The 22,369-nt window shown below is 56.5% G+C and overlaps 2 protein-coding genes across 2 annotated transcripts; both read right to left on the minus strand.

Moving 5' to 3' along the window:
- Window positions 1–397: 397 nt before the first annotated feature.
- MLKL (mixed lineage kinase domain like pseudokinase) lies at window positions 398–6,360 on the minus strand. The gene is made up of 11 exons (XM_048316904.1): window positions 6,239–6,360; window positions 5,009–5,578; window positions 4,703–4,816; window positions 4,426–4,600; window positions 4,227–4,324; window positions 3,973–4,108; window positions 3,336–3,420; window positions 2,795–2,943; window positions 2,547–2,596; window positions 1,932–2,072; window positions 398–1,027 (listed from the first exon to the last, which is right to left on the minus strand). Exons 2-11 carry the CDS (start codon window positions 5,463–5,465, stop codon window positions 975–977), a joined length of 1,458 nt encoding a protein of 485 aa, XP_048172861.1. The 5' UTR covers window positions 5,466–5,578; window positions 6,239–6,360; the 3' UTR covers window positions 398–974.
- A 773-nt stretch (window positions 6,361–7,133) lies between these two features.
- FA2H (fatty acid 2-hydroxylase) lies at window positions 7,134–19,127 on the minus strand. The gene is made up of 7 exons (XM_048316931.1): window positions 18,819–19,127; window positions 12,954–13,049; window positions 11,099–11,241; window positions 10,889–10,995; window positions 9,438–9,610; window positions 8,691–8,943; window positions 7,134–8,038 (listed from the first exon to the last, which is right to left on the minus strand). The coding sequence occupies exons 1-7, from the start codon at window positions 19,083–19,085 to the stop codon at window positions 7,959–7,961; spliced, it is 1,119 nt and encodes a 372-aa protein (XP_048172888.1). The 5' UTR covers window positions 19,086–19,127; the 3' UTR covers window positions 7,134–7,958.
- Window positions 19,128–22,369: the final 3,242 nt, after the last annotated feature.

The raw sequence follows: 22,369 nt of genomic DNA on the forward strand, positions 1-22,369 counted from the left end.
GGCAACGAGGCCCCTGACGGCCTTAGGGGCGGGACAAGAGTGGGCGGGGCGAGTTTTTATTGGAGGAGACGCCGCGGGGCGAAAAGAGCGGGAACGCAAGTTCACTCAAACCGGGGGGAGGTGGGCGGGGCGTTGCCATGGCGGCGGGCTGGGCCCGGGGGAACCAGGGAGAACGCGGGGGGAAGCTGGGGGGAGGGCGGGAAAAAACAAGGGGAAAAATCGGGAAAAACCCCGAGGGGAGCCGAGCGGAACCGGGGGGAACCGGAAGGGATTTGAGGGGAACCGGGGAGGAGCTCAAGTGGAGCCGGAGGCGGCCCCAGGGGAGCCCCGTGGGCAGGGGCGGGGCCGAGGAGAATCACGGAATGGGTCAGGTTGGAAGGGAGCACAGTGGGGTCATCTGGTCCCACCTCCCTGCTCAAGCAGGGTTGTCCTAGAGCACGTTTCACAGGATTGCATCCAGATGCTTCTGGAGTATCGCCAGTGAGGGGAAACTCCACACCCTCTCTGGGCAATGTTCCAGTGTATGATCACTGTAAACTCAGTAAAGAAGTTCTTCCACATATTCGAGTGGAACTGCCTGTGTATCATTTTCTGCCCGTTGCCTCTTGTCCTATTGCTGGGCACCACCCAGCAGAGCCTGGTTCATCCTCTGACACCAAATAGTGACAGACACTGATGAAGTCTCCTCTCCGTCGTCTCTTCTCGAGGCTGAACAGGCTCAACTCCCTTTTCCTTGTAAAAGAAGCTATGTTCCATCCCTCTGGTCCCCCCAGGCTTCCTGCTGGCCTCTCCTCAAGTCACCTCAACCCCAGCTGCCTCCGAGGTGACCCAGGCACGGCCCCTTGGCGAGGTGAAGGTGTCACACACAGAAACAAACACAGGTGTATCGAGCCATCAGTCTCTGTGAGGGGGAAGATGGGTGAGTGGCACTCCTGGCCTTGCTGCCTCTGGTCACCCAGCCCCGTTTTTCACAGTTAACTTCCGTGGTTTCTGCTTTTTTCCAGGTCAGCCAGCAAGTCCACAATCTCTGCAAAACACAAGGATGGCTTTAATCAACACAGAGTATTTGTTGTAGGCTTGTTTGGATTTTTTTAAGAGATGAGAAGATGGCTTTCCCTCGCTGATAACGAGCCATCCTGTTTCCTCAGTGTGGCTTTGCCAATGTCTCTAATGATATTTTGGTGTTTTCGCTTCAGCCAGGGTGATTCCCTATGTCAGGGTCTGCTGAGGGAGGTGCTGGTGGGAGATGGAAGCACAGAGACCTGATACACAGTGGTTTCTTGGGCACATTTTCCACATCTCTTGTATGGATCTGGTCCCGTAGGATGGAGTGGATGAGATTGAAGGGAGTTTTCTCCCCTCAGACAGGTGAACCGAGGGAAAGGTATGACCTCTGTGACTTCAAGCACACCAGAAATGTTCCTCTATCTTTTCCTGATGCTTCTGTTGTATCTCCTGGTGGAGACCAGTTACTCATCGGATCAGACCCAAACCAGCTTCAGAGACAGTGAAAACTTCCCTGTCACAGAGCAATGCCCAAGACTGCAATTTACTGCTCAAAGCCCAAAGCAGGAAATGTTCCTGCAGAGTGTTGTGGCTGCTCCTCCATCTTATGGGATCTGCAGGACCTGAGTGGGGATTAACCCACAGACCCCTACTTCTAGTTCAGTGCTTGTCTGACAGAAAAAGCCACTTTTATGTGATGCTGAATGAAAAAACAGCCTGGTGATTATTGTCATGGCATGGGTAAATAAATATTAATCGTGAGGTCTGGAATCTGGGGACTTGCTAGCATAAAAAGGAAGGTCAAGGCAGGATCCCGAAAGACAAAGCCAGGCAAATTCATGTGGGAAATAAGGGGAAAACTGCCTGCTGAAGTAGCTGATTGAAGGATGCAAAGGACCTGTGGAGCAGATGTCCAGGACACTTACCCTCGGCAGAAGGGCGCTGGGAAGGCTCAAAGGCCCGGCACTGTTCAATGATTTTCCTCAGGTCGTCAGGACAATCTTCCCCAAGAGGATCCCAGTAATGGTGATTGCAGATTTTCTCCACGATCTCCTCAGAAGTGCAGCCTAGACAGCAAGTGCAAGCAGGAGTGTCGGGATGGAGCTCTGCTGCCACAGGAGGGTGCTGGGGAGGAAACCCAGCACAAAGCCAAGAGCCTGCCTGCAGCCTGTGGCAGGGAGAAGCCAGCAGGGAAGTGACCCAAACTCCATCTGCAATGAATCCCCCTGTATTTGGCATGACACTGTTGGGCTCCAGTAGAGCAGGATGTGTTTATGCTTAAATGCACAGAACCATCCAACAGAAACAAAAATGATTTGCATGTTTGTGGTTTAAGCATGTTGCTTTCTATAAGCTGTACTTTACTGTATTGGAGTTTCAGGAGAAGCTGTGAAGCTGTCATGCAGAGCCAGGCACACCAGGCACTGCGACTGGCATGTGCATGGGATGCTCAGGGAAGGAGCAGGGAGCGTCCAATGCCAGACAGGAACCACACTGTGCCGTGTGGCTTTTCCGCAGGGAACCAGATACTTCTGTCTCACCTTCAAATGGGATTTTGGAGGTTGCAATCTCTGCCAGAACGATCCCAAAGCTGGAAGGAGACAAGTAAGAGTCTCAGTATTCATTCCACTGTGTATTCCTCCCTTCTAATGGAGAGGACTGTTGGGCTATGCCAACTGGAAGCACATGCTTATGTGTCCAATTAAGCCTGGCCTCATTCTATAGCTCAGCAGCTACTCTGCCAGACACCTGCCTGCTCACAGGCATCTCCTGGGAGGGACAGACACACCTGTATATTTCACAGGGCCTCTTGTAAGGGTAGGTGATGTCTTTTAGGTTCTCTGGAGCGATGTAAGCCAACATAGAGACTTGTTTCCAATTCTTCTGGGCTTTTCTCTTGATGGATGATTCTGTTTCGCACAGCTCAAATCCTGACAGCTGATTGAGAGAATAAGAGAGAGAAAAGGAGAAGTAGAAACCTGTGGTGCAGCTAGGGACTGCCCTGAGAACACAGAGCGAGATGCCCTGGGCAGCAAAGCTGGTGTGCAGCCGTGTGTGCTGCCCATCACGGGTCTCTTCCTGCAAGCAAAACCAGAGGTGAAGGCAGGTGAATTGCTCCAACTTCAGCTCATCCCAGGCTGGATGCTTTAGGAATGCTCACTTTGCTGATGATAAGACCAAGATAGGCAGGTTTAAGTGCCTAAGGGGATAGGGGAATGGCACTACCCCATTTTATCCTGGACTATCACAATTCCCTTCAGCGTTGGTGGAGGGAGACATCCACAAAACCATTCAAAACTCCCCAAAGCATCTCCAGGTGTGGTGCTTACCTTCACACAGTAATCCCCAGCCACCAGGAACTTGCTACTGCAGATGCAGCCGTGGACTCGGGACTTCTCCCCTGTCTGGTGCAACCTGCAGATGGATGGAACCAAGGGCAACACATGATGATGATGATGATGATGATGATGATGGTGGACCCATCCCCACCTCGGTGCTCCCTCCTGCTGTGGAGGGAAAGACTGACATGCATCCAGAGAAGCCAGCAGCTTTCTGCCTGTCTTGGTGGATCAACCCTGCCAAGCCAAGCTTTCCAGCAGGTGCTGGAAGAGCCACTGTGGGCAAAACAACAAGCCTTGTGGATGAGCAGGACCCATAAGGAGAACTGGCCATGCTGTAGAGTGCTTCCAAGTCTGCCCTGTGGATCTGAGGAAGGGGATTTCCCCTTTCCATGTCTTTGCAGGCTTGAAGCCAGATGCAGGGGCCAGTGACCAGGGTAGATGGGTGCTACTACATCCAAATCCACTACCTACCTCTCCACCAGCCTCCCATCTCAGTGTCCCAAGGTGGTGTCACTGGGAATCAGTGTCTAGCAGGATACCACTGCTTACTCTGAGATACCAGGAAGCTGCACACAGCTTTTGGATTGTCACGTGGATTTACTCACTGATTTATACAGGAGCTCACCTGTAAAGGCCTCTGGCAGCTCCCAGGGCCATCCGAATGCGGATGTCCCAGGAAAGATGCTGTTGCTTGTTCAGCACATCCCGCAGCGTCCCGTGCTTACAGTACTCCATGACGATGGAGAAGCAGGGGCTCCCGTCTGCAAGGCAAAAGCCTTGTGCCACCTCTTGGGAAGGGACCACAACAAGCCATGTGCCACCAGCTAGCGCTGGGGATGGCAGGGGAGGAAAAAGGTGACATTAATATGACACCCCTACCGTTCTCCTCAATGCAGATCCCGTACATGCGCAGGATGTTTGGAGACTCAAACTTCTTCAGGGTCTGAATCTCCTTTTCAAAGATGTCTCTCACCTTGCTGTGGAAAAGGACAGCATGGTGAGATCCCCGGAACAAGGCATGACGTGGTGCTGTGCCACCCTCCTGGGGGCACACTCGTTCCCACCCAGGGCAACTCACACTGGGTCAGTGGTCAGTGGCCTCTTGAAAGTTTTGATGGCAACAGGGTACTTGAGGTACTCGCCCTCATAAAGGTCATAGCTCTCGGTGTCCTGTAGGTGCCTGTGGAAAGTGAGTTGGTCCCGCTTGATCTCAGTGATGTCTTCTCTTTTACCAACGTTGACCTTCTTCAAGCCTGCTCCCACCATGTGCCAGAAGGGAACAAGGGACACGTTAGGCAGGGCTTGGGGGGAAAGGACACAGTGCCCAGGGTGCAGGTGGTGTGACACCGACTTACGCTCCATCTCACGAATGACTTTGTTCAGCTCGCTTTGCATCCAGTCTACCTTGTTCTCCATATACTGCCTGTCGATGTAGATCTCCTCAGCCACACCTTGGGGCTCCTCAGTACCTGGAGAGAGAAACAAGCAGAGGTTGGGCCACTGTATGAACAAGCATGTCTGTGTGGATTGTTTTTCTCATGGCTTAAATGCCCCTTTGGCTCTCCATGGCCATCAAGCCAGAGCTGGGCAGCAGCTGGAACAGCTGGAGAGAGGGGCCAACCACCAGTCGCAGGGAAAGAGGGTTTGCTAAATGCACTCACTTGCAATCACCTGGTCCAAGAAAGCTCTGTCATCCCTCAGGTCCTCAGCATCCTGCCTGCGACATGTCTTTGACTGGAAGGCTTCCAGGAAGGCCTGCTTCTGCTCTGCCTGCAGCAGGAGCGAGAGGCCCTGGGCAATGTCCTCCAGGCTTTCATTCACCCAGACAAACTCCTCACCAGCACTTCGGGCTCGCAGGAACTTCTGGATCCAGCTGGTCTGGCTGTATTTCATCACCAGTTTCTGGGCTTCCCACAGTGCCCAGAGCAGTTTTTTCATCAGTTCCTCTTCGTGGTGGGAGATGTGCTGTCGTGGCTGAGCCCTAAGTATCCTCACGGGCTCCAGCAGGATCTGGATGCGCTCCACGAGGCGCTGGCACTGGTGCTTACAGCACTTCACCTGCTCGAATTGGGCATGGATGGCCTGGGCCACGGAGAGGACCCTCTCCACGATGTCCATGCTTGCAGCAAAAGGCTTGGCCACTGGGGATGTGGGCTGGCAGTGTCTGGTGCAGGTAAGCCTCAGGCGCTGCTCAGAGATCAGCTGGATGCAGCTCTTCCACGCCTTCCACCCTAAGGAACACCCTATTATGGCACAGCATCCTCCCACAGCCCATCACATCTCCAGCTGCTTTGCTTTCTCTGCTTTGCCCAGCACTGCAGCTGCTCGTGCAGACCGGAGCAGGCACACCCAGAGATATCACTAGCAGCAGTAGTGGCACACCTTTCTCTGCATTAGCAACAGATGTTTTGGCTTGATTTATGTACATTAATTTAGTATGAGCCATCCCAAAGAGCTTCCACCCAGAGGAGCAGGGACATCAGTTACCCAAGGAGCATCCCCTGGGCAGCATTCCTGCCTCCGGCCCCGCGTCACCCTGGGGTCCTGCCCGCAGAGCCCATATCTTTGACTGTAAAGATCTGTTTTCATTTCTACCCAATGTCTCTCTGTGTGGTCACCCATCTAATAAAGGCTTGTGCCTCTTCACAGCCCCAGCATCCCCAACTTCTCCACATTTTCTCCCCGTAGCGCCCACTCAAGATTTTAAATCAAGCTCTTTCTATGCGCTCAGCATCCCCACAGGGATGGTGCCTGCTCCCCAGCCCACATGCAGGTAGCAAGGACAGAAAACCACCCCTGTTGCAGGGAAATTAGCGGCAGCCACTCTGATGCAGCCAGCGTTAAGAGAAGGGTGCCAGGTTCTTCTGGCTAGAAAAAAGACAGAAACGCACCCAGAATCCAGCTGCAGCCACTCTCCCGTCCTCTTCAGGCTCTCTCCAGCACAGCCCCCAAGGAAGAATCTCGTCCGTGTGCCAAGAGAAACCGTCTGTTACCTGGTCCTGCTTCGCTGACCTCGGCTGCCTCCGCAGACTGGAGGGGCAGGCAGGATGAGCACGGGCTTAAAGGGTGTCACAGCGGAAGGGACATTGTGCAACCCACTGGAGCTTCCCATGCCATCACGGCTCCCAGTTCCCAGAAAGCTACTTGGGGTATCCCCAAGGGCTGTATGCCCTTGTGCTGGGTTTTGCCTGATGGAAAGAGGAATTGCCCACAGGAAGTGCAGTGGGACAAAGGGGATGGGGAGGTTGTGCCCCCCGTATTGATGCTTGTGTTATTTAGAGCACCACAACCCATTCTGCTGTGCTGGCAGCAGTGGAAAGGCTTGCCTAGGGCACTGGAACACTCACAGTAAGGGCTCTGTGCCCTTCTGAACTTCCTGCATGTGCAGCGAGACCCTCCAGAGCACACCCCTGCTCCCCTCCCCACCCCTGAGCCCCGGGACCCCCCAGCACCAAAGGAGGTGGGCTGCGGGCACCGGTGCTGGAAACAGCGCTTGACCTCTGCTGGGAGCACAGGAAATTTTGCAGACGGCTTCGTCAGAGGGCCAGGCTAATTTTGGGAAGCTCTGGGGCACATGCAACACTATTGCCCAACTTCAGAGAAGTGAGTGGCAGCTTCTGTTTACCCAGAGCCCTGGCGTCACTCAGGTTTGCTGTGAGTGTCCCCTGCAAAGCTCCTACCTCACCGTGGTTGATGAGGGGAGCCAGGAACGGTGGCTCCAAGGGCCATCACCACCTGGAAAGGGACACGCCAAGGGCGGGAGAACACGCAAGCAGCCCCGGGGGATACATTTGCCAGAGCCTTTTTAGAAAGTTTTATTTTTCAAAATATACAGTTTATTTACAATTGTAGTGTCTACAGTTTTACATATAAATTTATTTCAAACCTTTAAATATCTGCAGTAAACATTAGGGAAAAAAATAATAAAAAATAAAATCACAGGATCAGCAAAAAAAGGCATCTCATAGTAATTCTTTTCATTGGAGTTTGAGTTTCAAGTAGCCAATGTCTATGAAAACCATGAACTTGATGAATCTGGCAGAGAGATATGGGTGCACTGGTTAGAAAAAGGCACAATCCAGACCTGCGGGACCCACCCCAAAAGGGCTGCAGGCCAAGAAAACCCTGGGCTGAGATCGGGCCAGGAGAAGGACCTAGGACAGGGAATCCCCTCGGCACGAGTTAGGCAATAGGGTTAACTGCAGCATGTGGATGCCCTGGGGAGAGGGCACCCCAAGAGAGACAAGGGCTCTGGCAAGGTGCCAAGGCAGAGGAGGGAGGGCGGCATCAGGCACTTCATCTTTCAGGCAGCAGATCTGCCCGTGCATCCATAGCCTGGAGTGGGAGGGCAGCGAGGTAGGGGCAGGAGTCCACCAGGGAACCCCACAGCCTCTTCCTCCCCTTTCCCCACCATCCTCAGCCCCCCATCCCCTTGCCAGTGCCACAGCTGGACCACAGCACTCCACAGGGATGCTCCACTTTGGAGTCACTGCTGTGGCACAGCCCCCAGGAAGGGGGCAGGGACCAGCTGGCCTTGCTGGGGGCTGGGGAGGGACACCAGCCCCAGTCCAGGGGGTACGGAGCCGGCAGCTGAGCACTGAGCTGGAGCTGTCAGTCCTCTTTCTTGAAGGTCTCCTCAGGGATGAGTGTCCGGAAAGGATAATCCCAGAAGCGTGTGCTGATGCCAAAACCTGTGGGCAGGGAAGAGAGTGTTCAGCCCACAGCACCACCATCATCGAGGTGTTGCAAGGGCTCTGTGTTAGCTGGTGAGGGAGTTCCACATTTTGGGAAGGGAGGAAGGCAAAGTGAGGGCAAGGAGGAAGAGCAGAGGGAGCAGGAGCTGGCTGCGCCATGCCAACAAGCCCCATAGATGATAGCTTATCTGGATGGGGCACTTTCTCCTAGGAAACCGGGCAAAGGGCAGGTTGAGCAAGCACTGGGCTACAGAAGGTGTGGGACAGATGTGGGGAAGCCCAGGGCCTCACCCTACACCTGTCAATGCCTCCCAGCAGGAAGAGATGCTGCCCTGGGCAGGGACAGGCACCCACATCCCAGCATCATGGGGATTTGGCCTCCGCCCTGGCATCCCCAGGCAGCAGTGATGCCCACCAGTGAGGCGGGCTGCTGCCTGCACCCCTGCACTGCTCTGGCTCCCCATCCTCAACACAGGAGCCAGGAAATGTTCCCTATGAGCTACAGCACCTCACATGCTGCTTCCCCAGCAGGGCAGTGCTTGCCTTTCCCCATCCCAAATATTTTGGAGCAATCAGCTGCACACATGCAGGTAGACTGGACTTTGACAGCCCTTGCCCCTGCCAGCATGCATGGGGAACATGGTGCTACCTGATTTTTGGTGTTCAAAGTGGTGCTTGACGTGATAAGCCTTCAGGCCATACAGGTAGGTGCCCTTTTTGGGGGAGCCGTAGTGGAGGTAATAGTGCATCATGTCGTAGATGACGTAGCCGCAGAGTCCCCCGACGAACACCGAGAGCCCCAGCACCTCGGGCAGTAGGAGCCGCAGGACACCGTAGAAGAAGCCGATCACCAGCGAGGCTGGCACAGGAGGGAAGACCAGGCGGGAGCTGTCGAAGGGAGACTGGAAGCAGAGAGGGACAGTGGGACAGGCAGCTCCTAGCCCACCCTACCTCCCCCAGCACGTCCCTGGCGAGCACTGGGGAAACCCACTTGGGAGAAGCCAACACCAAAAACCCTCTCTGAAGTTGTACCCGGTGGTGAGAGCAGCCCTCCATGCCTGCCAAGGTGGCCAGGCAGGTGGTGGCTTTAGCTGGCAAGTGCCCAAGCTCCATAGGGCCATTTCCTCCAGCGAAGCTAGAGGGATCCTATGGCTCTTTTGGTCTTCCCCTTGCCCAGCCACAGAGCTTGCAAATTTAACTCCAGCTCCTCCAAGGCTGTTTTGCAGCCCTCACTGGTACTGGGTAAGTGCCTCGCTTGGGATGCCACCAGTCACACTGAACAGGCACAAACAGGCTCTGCCTGGGCAAAGGCCATGCACTAACAGGCTCCAGTGGGGCAAAGGCCACCAATCCCATGGCCCGGCAGGCGCCAGCGGAGGCGGGAGCTGTGACTCACCTTGTGATGCTGCCCATGCAGCAAGAAATGCAGGGTGATGAGATAGTAGTTACTAGCAGGTGGCTTCATGTGGAAGACAAAGCGATGGATGAGGTACTCTAGCAGGGACCACAGGATCATTCCCAGGATGAAGATGAAGGGGAAGTAGTATTTGTGGACAGGGATGGAGTACTCTACACAACGAGATGTGTGGTGGTCAGCAGGGCAGGCGATGTGCGGGTGCTTTTATCCATCACCATCCTCCCACTGGCGTCAGGGTGATGCTCAGCTCTCCCTCCCTCCCTCCCACCTCCCATCCACCTCCTGCCCTGAGCTTCTAGGGAGCTACCTGCCCAAGCACTGCTCCAAACCACATTTTCTTTTGATTCCCATTAATTTACAGAAACAGTGAGCTTCTTGCTGCCTCAGGAAGCCAGTGAGGGGGGGTCCCTGCATTCCAGATGCCAACAGGGGCTTGGACGTGCACTCTAGGGACTGTGTCATCCTTACGAAGCTGCTTCACCCACCAGAACACGGCAGGAGGGACCTTAATTGCACAGGCAGCACTCGTGACAGTAAAACAGTGCTGTTGGTGTTCCTTTTTTGGGGAAAAAGAATAGATTTGTTGGGCACTTTCCCCCGCAGAACATTTTTCAGCCACCTCCTTCTTTCTGGGCTGGCTGCCAGCCCTGTGTCCTTCCTAGGAAAATTTGGATTCCCCTAAAATCTGCTTATTTTTGGAAAAAAACCCTACAAAACTTGGCAGCAAGGTGCCGAATGCCACAAGGAGCAGGGGGTGCCTGTGCAGCAGGCGCTCTCCACCCCACAGCCGGGCACAGCTGGCACTGGGTGGCACCTTGCAAAAAAAATAGGGAACCCAGAAAAAAAGAAAAAAAAAAAAAAAAAAAAAGACAACAAAGAAGACAGCCTGCCCCGGCCACGCTTGTTATTCCCGGGGGAGCAGGGAGCAGACAGTGGGAGATTCAAGGACAGGCGCTTCGGGGAAACAAGCCCCGCACTGTGCGGCGCCGGCGGCGCTGAGAGCCGGGTTTGTTCGCCCGCCACGCCGGCATTCAGCCGCGGCCCGAGGTGGGCGTCAGCGGCGATTGGAACACTCCCCAGCACCGGCAGGGCTCGGTTTTGGGGATGGAGGGGCGGGAGGCAGGGGGGAGCAAGCTGCAGCCCAGGTCAGCCGGCTCTGTGCCTCTATTGATCTCCTGGGGGGAACAAGTCTTGTGGTGAGAGGATGGGATGGAGGTGGCCAAGCACCGGTGGCTTCATGCACGGGACACGCTGGTGGCCGCAGGGAGAGGTGCAGCTGACCTGCTGCTCTTGCATGTGGCTTGTGGTGAGCACGTACAGAAGGAGGGATGAGGAAGGGATGCAGGTCTCCCCCCACCCAAGGCTGTCCTGCCCCTATACCCAGAGTGGGGTCAGTAAGGGAAGCCCAACGACTTTGCTGCTGCTTGTACCTGTGGTGAAGGAGGAGAAGAGCCTGGTGTTGCCTTGAGCAAGGGAGGTGTAGCTGACCCAGCTGAGATAGAGCACCACGGGTGTCCACACCATGAACACCACGTACCTACGGGGTAGAAGGAGATGTCAGAGGGAGTGTCCTGCTGGCTGGTGAGCCATTCCCCCCTCCCTGGGGAGGCACCACCACAGTGCAGACCCTGGGATCTCACCATGCTGTCTTGGAGAGGAACTCAAGGAAATCCGAGTGGAAGAGGCGGATGGGCCGATCCACAGGTTGGTGCACCCACTCGTCATACTTCTCCCCTAAGTAGCCCACCTGCCACAGCAAGGGCTTCTGCCAGTCCACCAGGTCCTGAGGGAGCAGACAGCGGTTGTAGGGCTGTGGAACCCACAAACCATCCCAGTACCAGGCACAAAGCTGAGCCGCTGCGGCAGGATTTAGGGCTGCAAACTTCTTCCCATACCCCAAGGGCAGTTGCTCCTTGTTTCAAGGTGCCCTGAGCTCCCCACAAGCACCAGCACGGGGCAGACAAGGGGCCAGACAAACACCAGCCCCATCTACCCATGAACATGGGGCTTAGCTCACCCGTGTTACCAGGTACCTGCCAGCGGATCAAGGTGAAGGTGGCTGTACCCAGACCTGGCTCAGCATCAGGCCCTGATAACTGGGGCTCTTTGCCTCTCGAGCTGCCAAGATTAGATAGTGAGCAGTGATATTCCCCAGCAGAACACCTCTGGTAGCACATGGATCCCATCCCCACGGCACTGCCCCAGCCAAGGACATTGCTCCTTGTGCAGAGGACACATGGGGAGACCACAGCTGTTTGGGCACCCCAGTGAGGAGCAAAGTGCAAAGGGATGGGGAGCAGCGATACAGGGTGGGAACAGAGACTCCAGCACTGCTGCTGTGCATGGCTGAACTCAGGTGCAAGAGGAAGGGACCTGTGCAGGCACGCATGTTGGCATGGCATGAAAATAGGGAGCCACAACTGGCAGCACCACCTCTGCCACTGCTCAACATCTCCAGATGCATCTTCTGCTGGCCTGGCCAGATAAGGTGGATTCTTGGTTCCACCTCTGTGCCAGGACTGAAACCACGCTCGCCCAGCTGAACCCCAGGACTGGCAGCTCTCCTTGGGCTGCTTGTGCCACACAGCACTGGCACAGCAACCTGGCACCTGGGATTGTGCTGCCAGTGGTGGGGATGGCTCGGTCTGGGGCACCTCAGGGCAAGGAGCCAGGGTGGCTGTGGGCATTTTGGGGGCTCTGCTGCAGGCAGGGATGAACACAATCATACAGGAAGGGAAACAACCCCAGCTGGTGTATGGGATGGGAACAGAGCCATTCTCCACTGGGGAGGTAGAGGAAAAGTTAAAGCAAAAAGGTCACTTTGAAATGCCATGTTCTCTTTTAAAGGTGCTCAGTGATAAAATATTAATTTGGGGGATGATAGATGTTCTCCTGCTCGAAAAACTTTCTACAAGATAAAGGCACGCCCACCAACCAGCTGGGACCATGCAAGCTGTGGTGACCAGATGGTGCTATGAAGGGCAGGGACAGCCGAAGGCACCTTGGGAACAAACTCCTGCTGTTGTGGTATGCTTGGAAAGGAGCTGGCAGGGCAGGAAGCACCCTGGACACACAGGGATCACCCTGCCTGGGCTGGGGAATCCCTTACTGCTCATTACAAGTGCTTAGGCAAGGGAAAAAAATAAAATAAATAAAGCAATAAAATAAAGCAAGAAAGAAATAAAAGCAAGCAAGGTGTTGGCTTGGCAACATTTCCCTCTGGAAGGGCACAGCCACTGTCAGAGAAAGCCATCCCTCCCACGCTGCTGCAATGGGAACCTCCCAGCGTGGCCACACCTGTGTAATAAAGCATGAGCAACGCCATCCACACCAGGAGAAAGGGCAGAAGTGGCTGGATCAGTTCGGCTCCCTCACGCCATCCCTCCCATCCAAGAAGTCAGCAGAAATCCAGCACTCGTTCAGGGAAAAGGAGACCTGGTGTTTCCCAGGAGCACTCCAGCAAACAGCGTGCTGGAGGAACTCCAGGGCTCTCACCTTCTCCACATCCACTGTTTTGTAGCAGAGATCTGCCTGCTCTGGAGTCTGGGCTGCAGCAACCACCTCCTTCTCATCCACTGTTTCAGAGAGGCTCTGAAAAGAGAAGGAAAACCCTGTGGTGAAGCATCAGTGGTGGATTCAGTTGGGGATGGTGATGGCTGTAGCACGCAGGGGTATGGCCCGAGTGAGCTCCTGCCTGCTAAATAAATATGGGGAAAATTCTGGTGAATTTAAGTCAGTCAGTTCCTGCAGAGCAGGTTCCTGAGGGAAGCAGCTGCCAGTGAGCTGCGCTGCCCTTCAGACCGTGCACTGAGCATCGCAGGCTCGGGGCTCTTTGGAAACCTCCGTCCGAGCCATGTTTGGAATACCCTGCCTGCTGCTGGGACAGCATGGGTGCTTCAGGGTGGCAATGCAGAAACTCTGGGCCCTGGGCCAGCATTTCCCCCTGCCAACGGGCAGTGCCATAGCAGGGGTCACCTTGCCACTGCCAGCAAAGCAAGGGGCATTGCTGGTTAGTGCTCCCTCCTCCCACCCCACTGATATCCAACAAAAGCCCAGCTTGGCTTTTCAGTCCTTGAGAAAGCTGGGCTGGCAGACCTGGGGGGTGTGGCACAGCTGGTGCCACCACGCTGGCTGTGGGCACAAGGAAAAACACAGAAGCAGGGACCTTGTCCAGGGAAAAAGGCAGTGTGTCCTTCACAGGGTGACACTGGGCTGGGTGCCTTTGCCATGGGCTATGGAATATGGCAGGTGGAGTTTGGCTGTGGCTTAGGAGAGCACGCTGAGGCACAGGGGATGCACTGGTGCAGTGGTGGCAAGACGAAGACCCAGCTGCAGTCTCACTGCCAGGGTGGGCTGAGAAACAGGAGAAACCTGCCTTGTCTGATGCTTGGAAGCAAACACATTGCCAGCTGCCAGCACCAGCCTCCTTCCCGTAGCTGTGCCAGCTCCGGCGCCATCCGTGCCGCTGGTGGGGGGCTTGGTGAGGTTGCAGCGTGCCCATGCAAACCCCAAGCCAGCCGTGCCCCCCGGCAGCAGCGCCGGCTCCCCGGGCAGGACGTGCCAAACATGCCTTTTCTCCCGCTCTGTCACCTTGGGTTACCCATTAACCCGGAGCAGGGTACGGCGGGGCCCGGCACAGTCATTCCCGACGGGGCTTCCAGCTGTGCCGCTTCCAGAGAGGAAGGGTTTTCTCCCAACTCCTCAATGGAGGCTCTCCCCACTGCTACGAGGGGGATGCACTGCCACCCTACTGATGGGAATACTGCCCTGGCAGCTGCAGGAGGGCCTGAGATGCAGGAGAACCAGTGTCACCTTGCCAGGACACGAGGACTTTACTCTGTGCCTTGTTGGGGACGCCGAGGCAGGGCTCGGGCACTGTTTGCCGACAGCAGGCACTCCTTGCAAGCTGTGCTCCCACCCCATTTCCCGGGCTAGCCGGATTTCAAGCCTCATTCTGCTGGTACAGGAACTGCATTACCCAGCTCTGAGGCAGCCCCTTGCCTGGGGCAGCGGGCAGGGAAGGACGGGGGATATTTTCAGACAGTATTTCCAGGCTGGAATCCCACTGGCATCAATTTTACTGCAGGCAGAGTACTGATATGAGCTGATGCCATGTACCACCACATCTCTCTGTGAGGATTCCCACTGCTATTTTCCACATTGCACACTCTGTCCTTCAGCCAGACATTCCAAAACTCTAGGGCAGATGGGATGCCTTAAAATCCAGCAAAGCATGGTGAATTTATGGTTTTGCCTCTGCCCTGCAGGTGCTTTGGAAGAAAATTTGGCTTTAAGAGAGTGAAACGGCTTATCCATGCCCTGAGAAATGGGCTGGTGCTCTCCACCTTCACGCTTGCACCACAACCTAGCCAGCAGCAGGAAGGATGCTTAAGAAAGCTGAGCTGACGCAATGCCCGGTACCTCTTCTCCCTCTTCCGAAAAGTTCACACACCTCCAGTTCCCCTGCCCATGGATGCCTGAGCACTGTGTCATGCCTGGAGGCTTCCCGGTCCTCCCAGGTCAGGGAGATGCGCTGGGGCGCTCCCATCCCACCTCACCACTAGCACCTGGGCTGGGTGACATCAGTGAGATGCCATTGCCCTGTGTGATATGGCAGCTCTCTCTCAGCACCAGAGTAATCTCCTCCTCCTCCTCTTCCTCAGGGAGCCGGAGGAAGGTTCTCCTCTTGCTCACCCTGGGGCTGGCACTGAAAGGACTGGGAGCTGTGGTGCAACCAGGATGCAAACCACATGCGTGTCCCAACTGGCTCCCCAAAGGGTGGCCTGTTCCTGCCTGTTCCATGCATGCAGGGGCCCTGCTGGGATCAAGCCCCATGACACCCAGACCAGTGCTGGGACTTCTGCCCATTCTTCTCCAAACAGGAGTTGGGTTGGAAGGAGGTTGAAGGGGTGTGCTGAGCTGGGCTCTGCTGTCACCTGTGGGTGGTGAAGATGCATTTGAGTTGTCCCCAGGGAAACAGGTCCTGCCAGGGAAGATGAACAAGGGGCCTGATGTAAGAAGGGAAAGTTAACACCCATGAGGTGCTGCGACTGTAAGCGAGTGGCAGTCCCAGCAAGGTGCCAGCTCTGCTGCTGGTAGACAACGGGGCCAAAACCCAGGGCATGGCATGATCCAGTGACTGGGTGACCCAGCATCCACCTGCGAGCATCTGGCTGCCCGGTGTGGGTCAGATGGGGAGCTCGGCATTGGCCCTGCACCAGCTGGAGAGCACTGGTCATGCCACCCCAATGCTGTCCTGCATTGGGACTTGGAACATTAAAAGAACAAAATCCAGCTGTGATGTGAGCAGACACAGACAGAAAGGGTGGTCCAGCACAGGGCTCGGTGTTCCTGGGACACAGGCAGAGAAGCTGGAAACCTTCCCCTAGCCCAGACAGGGCGATACTGCCTGAAGACAGCCGCTCTGCCAAAAGCCTGGACCCAGGGTTTTTTCCACCCATTTGCCCAGTGAGTCAAAACCCAGAGGAGTCCTACCATACCTCTGCATTGCTCCACAGCCCCAGCACCTTCACTGAGCTCCTCAGAGGCTCAATTTGCTGGTGTCCACATGGGACAAGCTCTGTTGGCAGTGCAGGTACATCCACATAGCATGAGGACACCCCAGGACATGCAGAGAGCTCAAGCAAGGCCCTTGCTTGTGGTGGCACCATCCCAGCACCACCATCCCACCAGTATCGTGGTCCATGGGCAGTGGCTGGCAGAGACCCATGAGGCTGTGTCTTAGCCCATTAAACACTGGGTGCAGCAGGACTATTAAAAGGAGGTGAATTTACCTCCTCCTAGTCATAATAGCAATATAAAAAGTCACTTCTTGTTACATCACCCCCAAAGAGGTGCCCCAGGTGTCCCGCCTACATCCAAGTGTACTCAGGCTGGGACGGAAAGCCAGGGCGAGCCTGACGTGCAGCAATACAGGCAAGAGGAAGAGAAGGACACTAAACCTGAGAAGGCTGGAGGATTTACCGTGACTCACAGCCACATCATGCACCCCAAAGAGGCTGTGATGAAAGTCTCTCATTGCTTAAACTGGAGGGGTAATTAGATGATCCAGTTCCCTTCTAGCGAGACTGTTAAAATCCACTGTCTAGTTTAGGTAATTACTGGTACTCACTTTGATCTCCCCTATATGTCCTGCTTGCATAGATAAAATGTTTAGGGGTTAATTTGTCCTTAGCCAAATGGGTTTGGGTGATGCAGAAAAGGGACCTGTGGCTGAAGGAGAGAGCCACAGGAAGGGGCATGGAGACACCAGTGGGATGAAGGCTGGATCTTATCTTCTTTCTCTCCCCTGCATTAACATATTTTTCCCCCTTTCCAAAATCCTGGAAATCCCTGGGGGAAGGAGGGGAGGATGCTGGATGCCTGTGGGACCACAGCATCCTGAATTCCTGAGCACAGGGATGATACAGCCCTGGGAATTCCAACGGATGAGGAGAGGCCCTGGCAAAGCTGTGGGGATCTGGAACCAGACTGGGGCAACGTAACACTTCCTTCAAAGAGCTGTTTGGGGTACACCTGCTCCAAATTACCCAAAGCATGAACCCAAGCACCACCAAGGGCATCAACTCTCCCTAGAGAGGATTTTTGGGGGGTGGGGAGTGGGGCAGAGCAGCTCACACATCAGTGCATGCCGGACGTGGTCTCACCATGCAGCAGGCAGCTCTAATCCCTCCCCAGTGTATTACAGCCTGGGATGGTTTATCTGGCACCAGGCAGCATCTGATCTCCCTGCGCCCTGGTGTTATCACGCCATGTATTTGCATTGGGATGGTGGCAGCTCTCCTCGGCGCGGGCTGAGGCGCAGGAACCCGTTCGTCCGGTACCTTCCTTCGCCCCAACCCGCTGGGCTCGTCACGCCTGCAAGGAGGCGGCGGCTCAGCGAGTGTCCCAACAGAGGAGGTGCCATCGCCGGGATCCATCCAGAGAGAACGCAGGCATTGCACCGAGGCTGAAACAAAGCCTCGTCTGTGGCGCTGGGGCTGAGGCTGTGCCCTGGGGAGGACACCCAGCGAGAGCAAACAACCAGCCAGAGGGACCGGCCGGTCACTGACCTTGCAGGGATGTCTAGAGGGGAACACCACTGCTGGGCTAGTGAAGGGGGCCGGGCTGGCCCCGCTGCTCAGCATCCTGCCCACGGCATGCTGGTGAGGGCTGGTAATTGGGTAGCAGCGCCCACTGACACCCAGAGGCAGCGGAACTTCCCCAGGAAACTTTCCCATCTGCCTGGACAGCACAGGGCTGGCGCAGCGGGGGTGTCATGGACACCCATGCCCTACACCAGGCAGTCAGGGTGATGGCTGGGTTCCTCTCACCAGCAGTGGCTGCTCACCACTGGCAAACCCTTGTGGCCAGCACCTTGGTCCCTGATTGAGTGCTCGGAGTGCCAGGAAGGGTGTCCTGTCACATTGCCCACCCCGTGCCATACAGTCCTGCTAAAACTGACAATGAGCTCCATCTTCTGCATCCCTCCAAAGACCCCAACACCTCCATGCCACATTGGCACCCCAGAGCCACCCATCAGCCCTGCTTTCTAGCATGGCCAGGGTGGGATGTGGCTCTGGAGTGGGACCCTGTAGGTACCAGACTCTGTGCCCTTGGCACCCTATGGGCCTCAGGGTCCCCTGCACACCTCAGGCACCATCCATGCAAGATTCCAGGAGCCTCAAACACCCTCTGTCCCCTTCACCTCTCATGCCCGGTAGATCCCAGACCCTACAGAGCCTGATCCTAGGGGTCCTGTCCTGGTCAGACCCAACACACACCATGTCCCATACAGCTCAGACACATCTGGCTGCACTAAACACCTTATATGCTACATGCATCCCAGAAACTTCTATCCCAAAGCCTATCCAGCCTCTGCATGACCTGAACAGCTTGGATCCTGAGAAGCCTGGACCTGGAGTGTGCTACAGACCCTGTATAGCTCAGATCCTGCAGTTTGAATCCAGGGTGCCCTACAGACTCTGCACAGATTAGACTCCATGCACTCTGGACTTGAGATGCTCTATAGACCCCGCACTGCACAGATCCCAGAGAGCACAGACCTGAAGCACCCTACCAAAACTCGATCCAGGACCTAGGGCACACTATAATCTCTCTACATCCCAATCCCGGGACGTGGGGCGCCCCATAGAAACGCTGTACATGCCGGCCCTGGGACCCGGGGTGCCTTAGAGAGACCCTGTACGTCCCGGATCAGGACCTGGGACACCCCATAGCCCTTGTTCACGCTGGACCCGGCACCTGGGACACCGCACAGCGACTGCCATCTGTATATGCCCTCCCCAGGTCCCCCTAGAGCCCATGCCCACCCGGTCCCGGTTCGGCCCGCGGCGGTACCTGCTCGTCGCCGGGCTCGATCTCCCCCACGTAGTACTGCTCCAGCCAGCGGCGGGCATTCGCCGAGTGCCGGTGGGGCGGCCCGTCCAGCGCCGCGCTCACGTCGGTGCCGGCCCGGCGGCGCAGCAGCTGCTCCCCACCCGGGTGCAGCCGCACGAAGCCGCTCAGGTCGTAGAGGCGGCGGTGGCAAGAGACCAGGCAGGCGCCCTGCGCGCAGCGCGCCCGCACCTCGGCGGCGCTGAAGGACCGCGGCCCCGCCGTGGCCATGGCCCCGCCGCCGGTCCCCGTCCCGGTCCCCGTCCCAGTCCACTCCCGTGCCGTGCCGCCGCGCTCTGCCCGCACCTGCTCATCTGCATACATGCATATGCAGCCAGACCGCGCCCTCGGACCACGCCCCGCCGCAGCCCATTGGGCAGCCACGGACGGGTGGGGCATGGTTGGGGTGGGGAGGCTCCGCCCCACCGCAGGTACCCTCGTCCGGGAATGTGGGAATGAGGCATCCTTGGAGAGGCAGAACGGGGAGAAGGGGGCACAGGGCACCCACAGGGTGAATGGGGAGATGGGGCGTCTCCAGGGGAGGGGAATGTGTCCCCCAGGGGCCCATGGGTACGCTCAGGGTGGGGGAATAGAGGGTCTGGGCAACCTTGGATGGGTTATGGGGGGGCACTGGGGTACCCCCTGGTGGAACTGGAGTATGGGCATCCCTGGAGCAGGGATGAAGCTGGGGGGTATAAGGCACCCCTGAGGGAATCACCCTTCCCAAGATACCAACCCCTTTCCAAGGTCCTCGGTGGTCAAGGGAGGCAGAACCCCAGTCCTGTTCAGAGTGCAATGAGAGAGCAGGGTCTTTCCTGGAGTAAGCCAGAGGCCAACCCACCCCAGTGTCACTTGCTGCCTGCACATCCCCTCCCAAGCTGTTTGCTGTTTCAGTGTTTAATTAAGTTTGAAATTAGCCGGGGGGCAGGAGGCAGCCCCAAACACCCAGAAGAATCACAGCCAAATAATTCATAAAAAATGGCAAGAAAGGAGTTTCCCATGCATTTTTTGGGAAGCTTTCCCTCTGAAGTGGGGGGGAGCTGCTTTGGGGTGACACCCTTGACCACAGGGGCTGGCCACATGCCAGCAAATTTTGGCGTTGCCGGCCACACCGGGCTGCAACCAGTTATTAAGGTGGGGTTAGCCATCCCAGGAATGGGGAGCCCCCCCAGCCCCACCTGTAAGGGTGGGTCATCACACCACCTCAGCCCCCCGGCTTTGGGATGCTGTGGGGTGCTGGCCAGGCATTCACTGAGGTCTTTAATCAAGGTGGATGCAAAACCTGCTGTGGCGGCCGGCATCGGCTCCACCTTCCCACCCAGCTCCCGGCATGGCTCTGCCACCTGCTCAGGGGAAAAGTCCTTTTTTGGGTGGGCAGATTGGTTTTGCACCCTGATAGGAGTGGGCATGCACCGAGCTGGGGCTGCTGCAGGGCACCTGGGGTACATGAGGGGGACCCTTGGAAGGGTCTTTGGGGTGGTGGACAAAAACATTCTTTGGGGGCTGGGAGGGCCAGATGAGTCCTGAGAGGCTGCTGGGAGACCCCAAAGGAGGTGCTGGAGTGGGACACTCTCCCAAGGGGGTTCCCCAATACCTTTAACAGCCAAGGTGGTCCTGGCTGTGGTGGGTGAGCTCAATCTGGTGCAGCCCTCTGGGGCATTAGGGTGGCTTCTGGATGGACATTGAGGATTTTTTGATGAGCATGAGGGCAAGGTGGGGGACAGAGGCAGATCTGAATGAGTTGGGGCTCTCAGCTGGAGGCCACTGCACTCAATCCCAAACCAGGGACCCCAGACCCCAAGCATGCTCAGGTGCAAACTATCCCTTTGTGGGGTGCTGGGGGAGATGGAGGGGACACCTGGCTGTGACCCCACGATGCAGTCCCCACCAACTGGTCTTGCCTGTGCAGTCCAGCCCTACCTTGGGTTTTGGGGCCGCGTGCTGCCAAGGGCCACCCTCTGTAACCACAGCTCATGGCAGAGATGCATCCAGCCTTTGCCAGCCCACAAAGCTGCTGGGTGACCTGAGAGGCTGCCATCCTCTCCCAAGCACACGGGGAACTATGGTACTCAAATGCCCCATAGCAGGGCTCAGGGATATGAGCCAGGCTCTTGTGAGCTGACACCTCATACACCCTTGTTACCTCCTGGGCGCTATGGTGGGGCTCTGTCCCCTCGTGCAAGGCACAAGGGTGTCCCCACAGTGGGTGAGCTGACCCTCAGCTCTGCAGTGAGAATGAGGCAGCAGGGGGACCCTGTCACCTGCAGAGCAGGGATGCACTGAGCACTGGTGGCACTGGGAGAGGGATGGGACTGGGACCGAACTCTACAGCAGACACCAGCATAATAGCGCCGAACTGGCAGCAGAGGGCTGTGCCAATGGCGTGTCCCTTCTGCTGTCCCCATCTCCGTCCCTGCACTGTGCCAGCCCCAGGACAAGCAGGATCGGGGAGTGTAGTTAGCTGCTGATCAGCCTGGCTGAAAAGAGAGCAGCCAAATGGCTTTGGCTCATCAGTTCCTGAACTGGTTTCCCCACCAGACAGACGGACAGACGCTGAGGCTGGCACACAGGAGACAGCAGGAATGTGCTGCTGGGCTTGGGACAGTATCAGGCCCTGCAGCACTGGAGGGGCTGATGCTGGGATAATGGAGCTGTGGCAGCCAAGGAGGAGGAGGCCGATACAGACTCGGCTTGGTATTGCATCCATGGGGAAAGGTTTTCCCTCTCTGCTAAACACTCCTCATTTCTCTGCCAAACTCCATCATCAGGGATTAAACTTCCTTCTCCACACATGGAAAGCCTCAGTGGGGATAGGAAACACACACCACGCTTGTTACACCCTCGGTAGGAAAACAAATAGGGTTTAAAATGCTGACAGTGGCTTTGAGGGCACAGCGTGGGTTGTTGTGGGAGCTCTGTCCCTCTTCCAACCCCATCCTTGGGAAAGCTAGCATGGGTACACAGGTAACAGCCCTCGGGATGCACATTGCAGGCAGTTGAAGCAAGTTTTGGCAAGCAGCTCTTCAGGGTCAGACCTGAGGTCTTCTGCCCTCAGCATCCTCCTCTGCACTGGCCCGGGAAGGGTGCCAGAGCAGGCGTGGGGTGCTTGGGCACCTCTGCAGAGCGCTGCTGGCTGGGCTGTCTGGACGGAGGTGGCCTGGGATGGAGCTCCTCTCCTTGGCAGTGTCCAGCCTGGCAAACTTGTGGCACCAGTGATGCCCTGAGGGAAGTGGTTTGACACCCCTCCCACGCGGCACACTAAGGGCTCATTCCTGCCCCATGCAGAGCGGCCTGAATCCAATGCCCCCTTGCTCCTGCTCCCACAGAAACCATGCATGGGTCACCCCCTACCCTGCAGCACGACTAACCATGCTCCTGAGCACTGTGCATCAGCTGAAGGCTCTATCCAATTCACCTGGTTTGACCATGGCAACATCCCCAGAGCTGGTCTGGTGCACACTCTGGCCCAGACTCACTGCCTGAGCAGTGCTGGCCTCCTCTCCCTTCCCTAAAGT

This window comes from Corvus hawaiiensis, chromosome 12, assembly GCF_020740725.1.
Source record: "Corvus hawaiiensis isolate bCorHaw1 chromosome 12, bCorHaw1.pri.cur, whole genome shotgun sequence".
Lineage (NCBI taxonomy): Eukaryota > Metazoa > Chordata > Aves > Passeriformes > Corvidae > Corvus > Corvus hawaiiensis.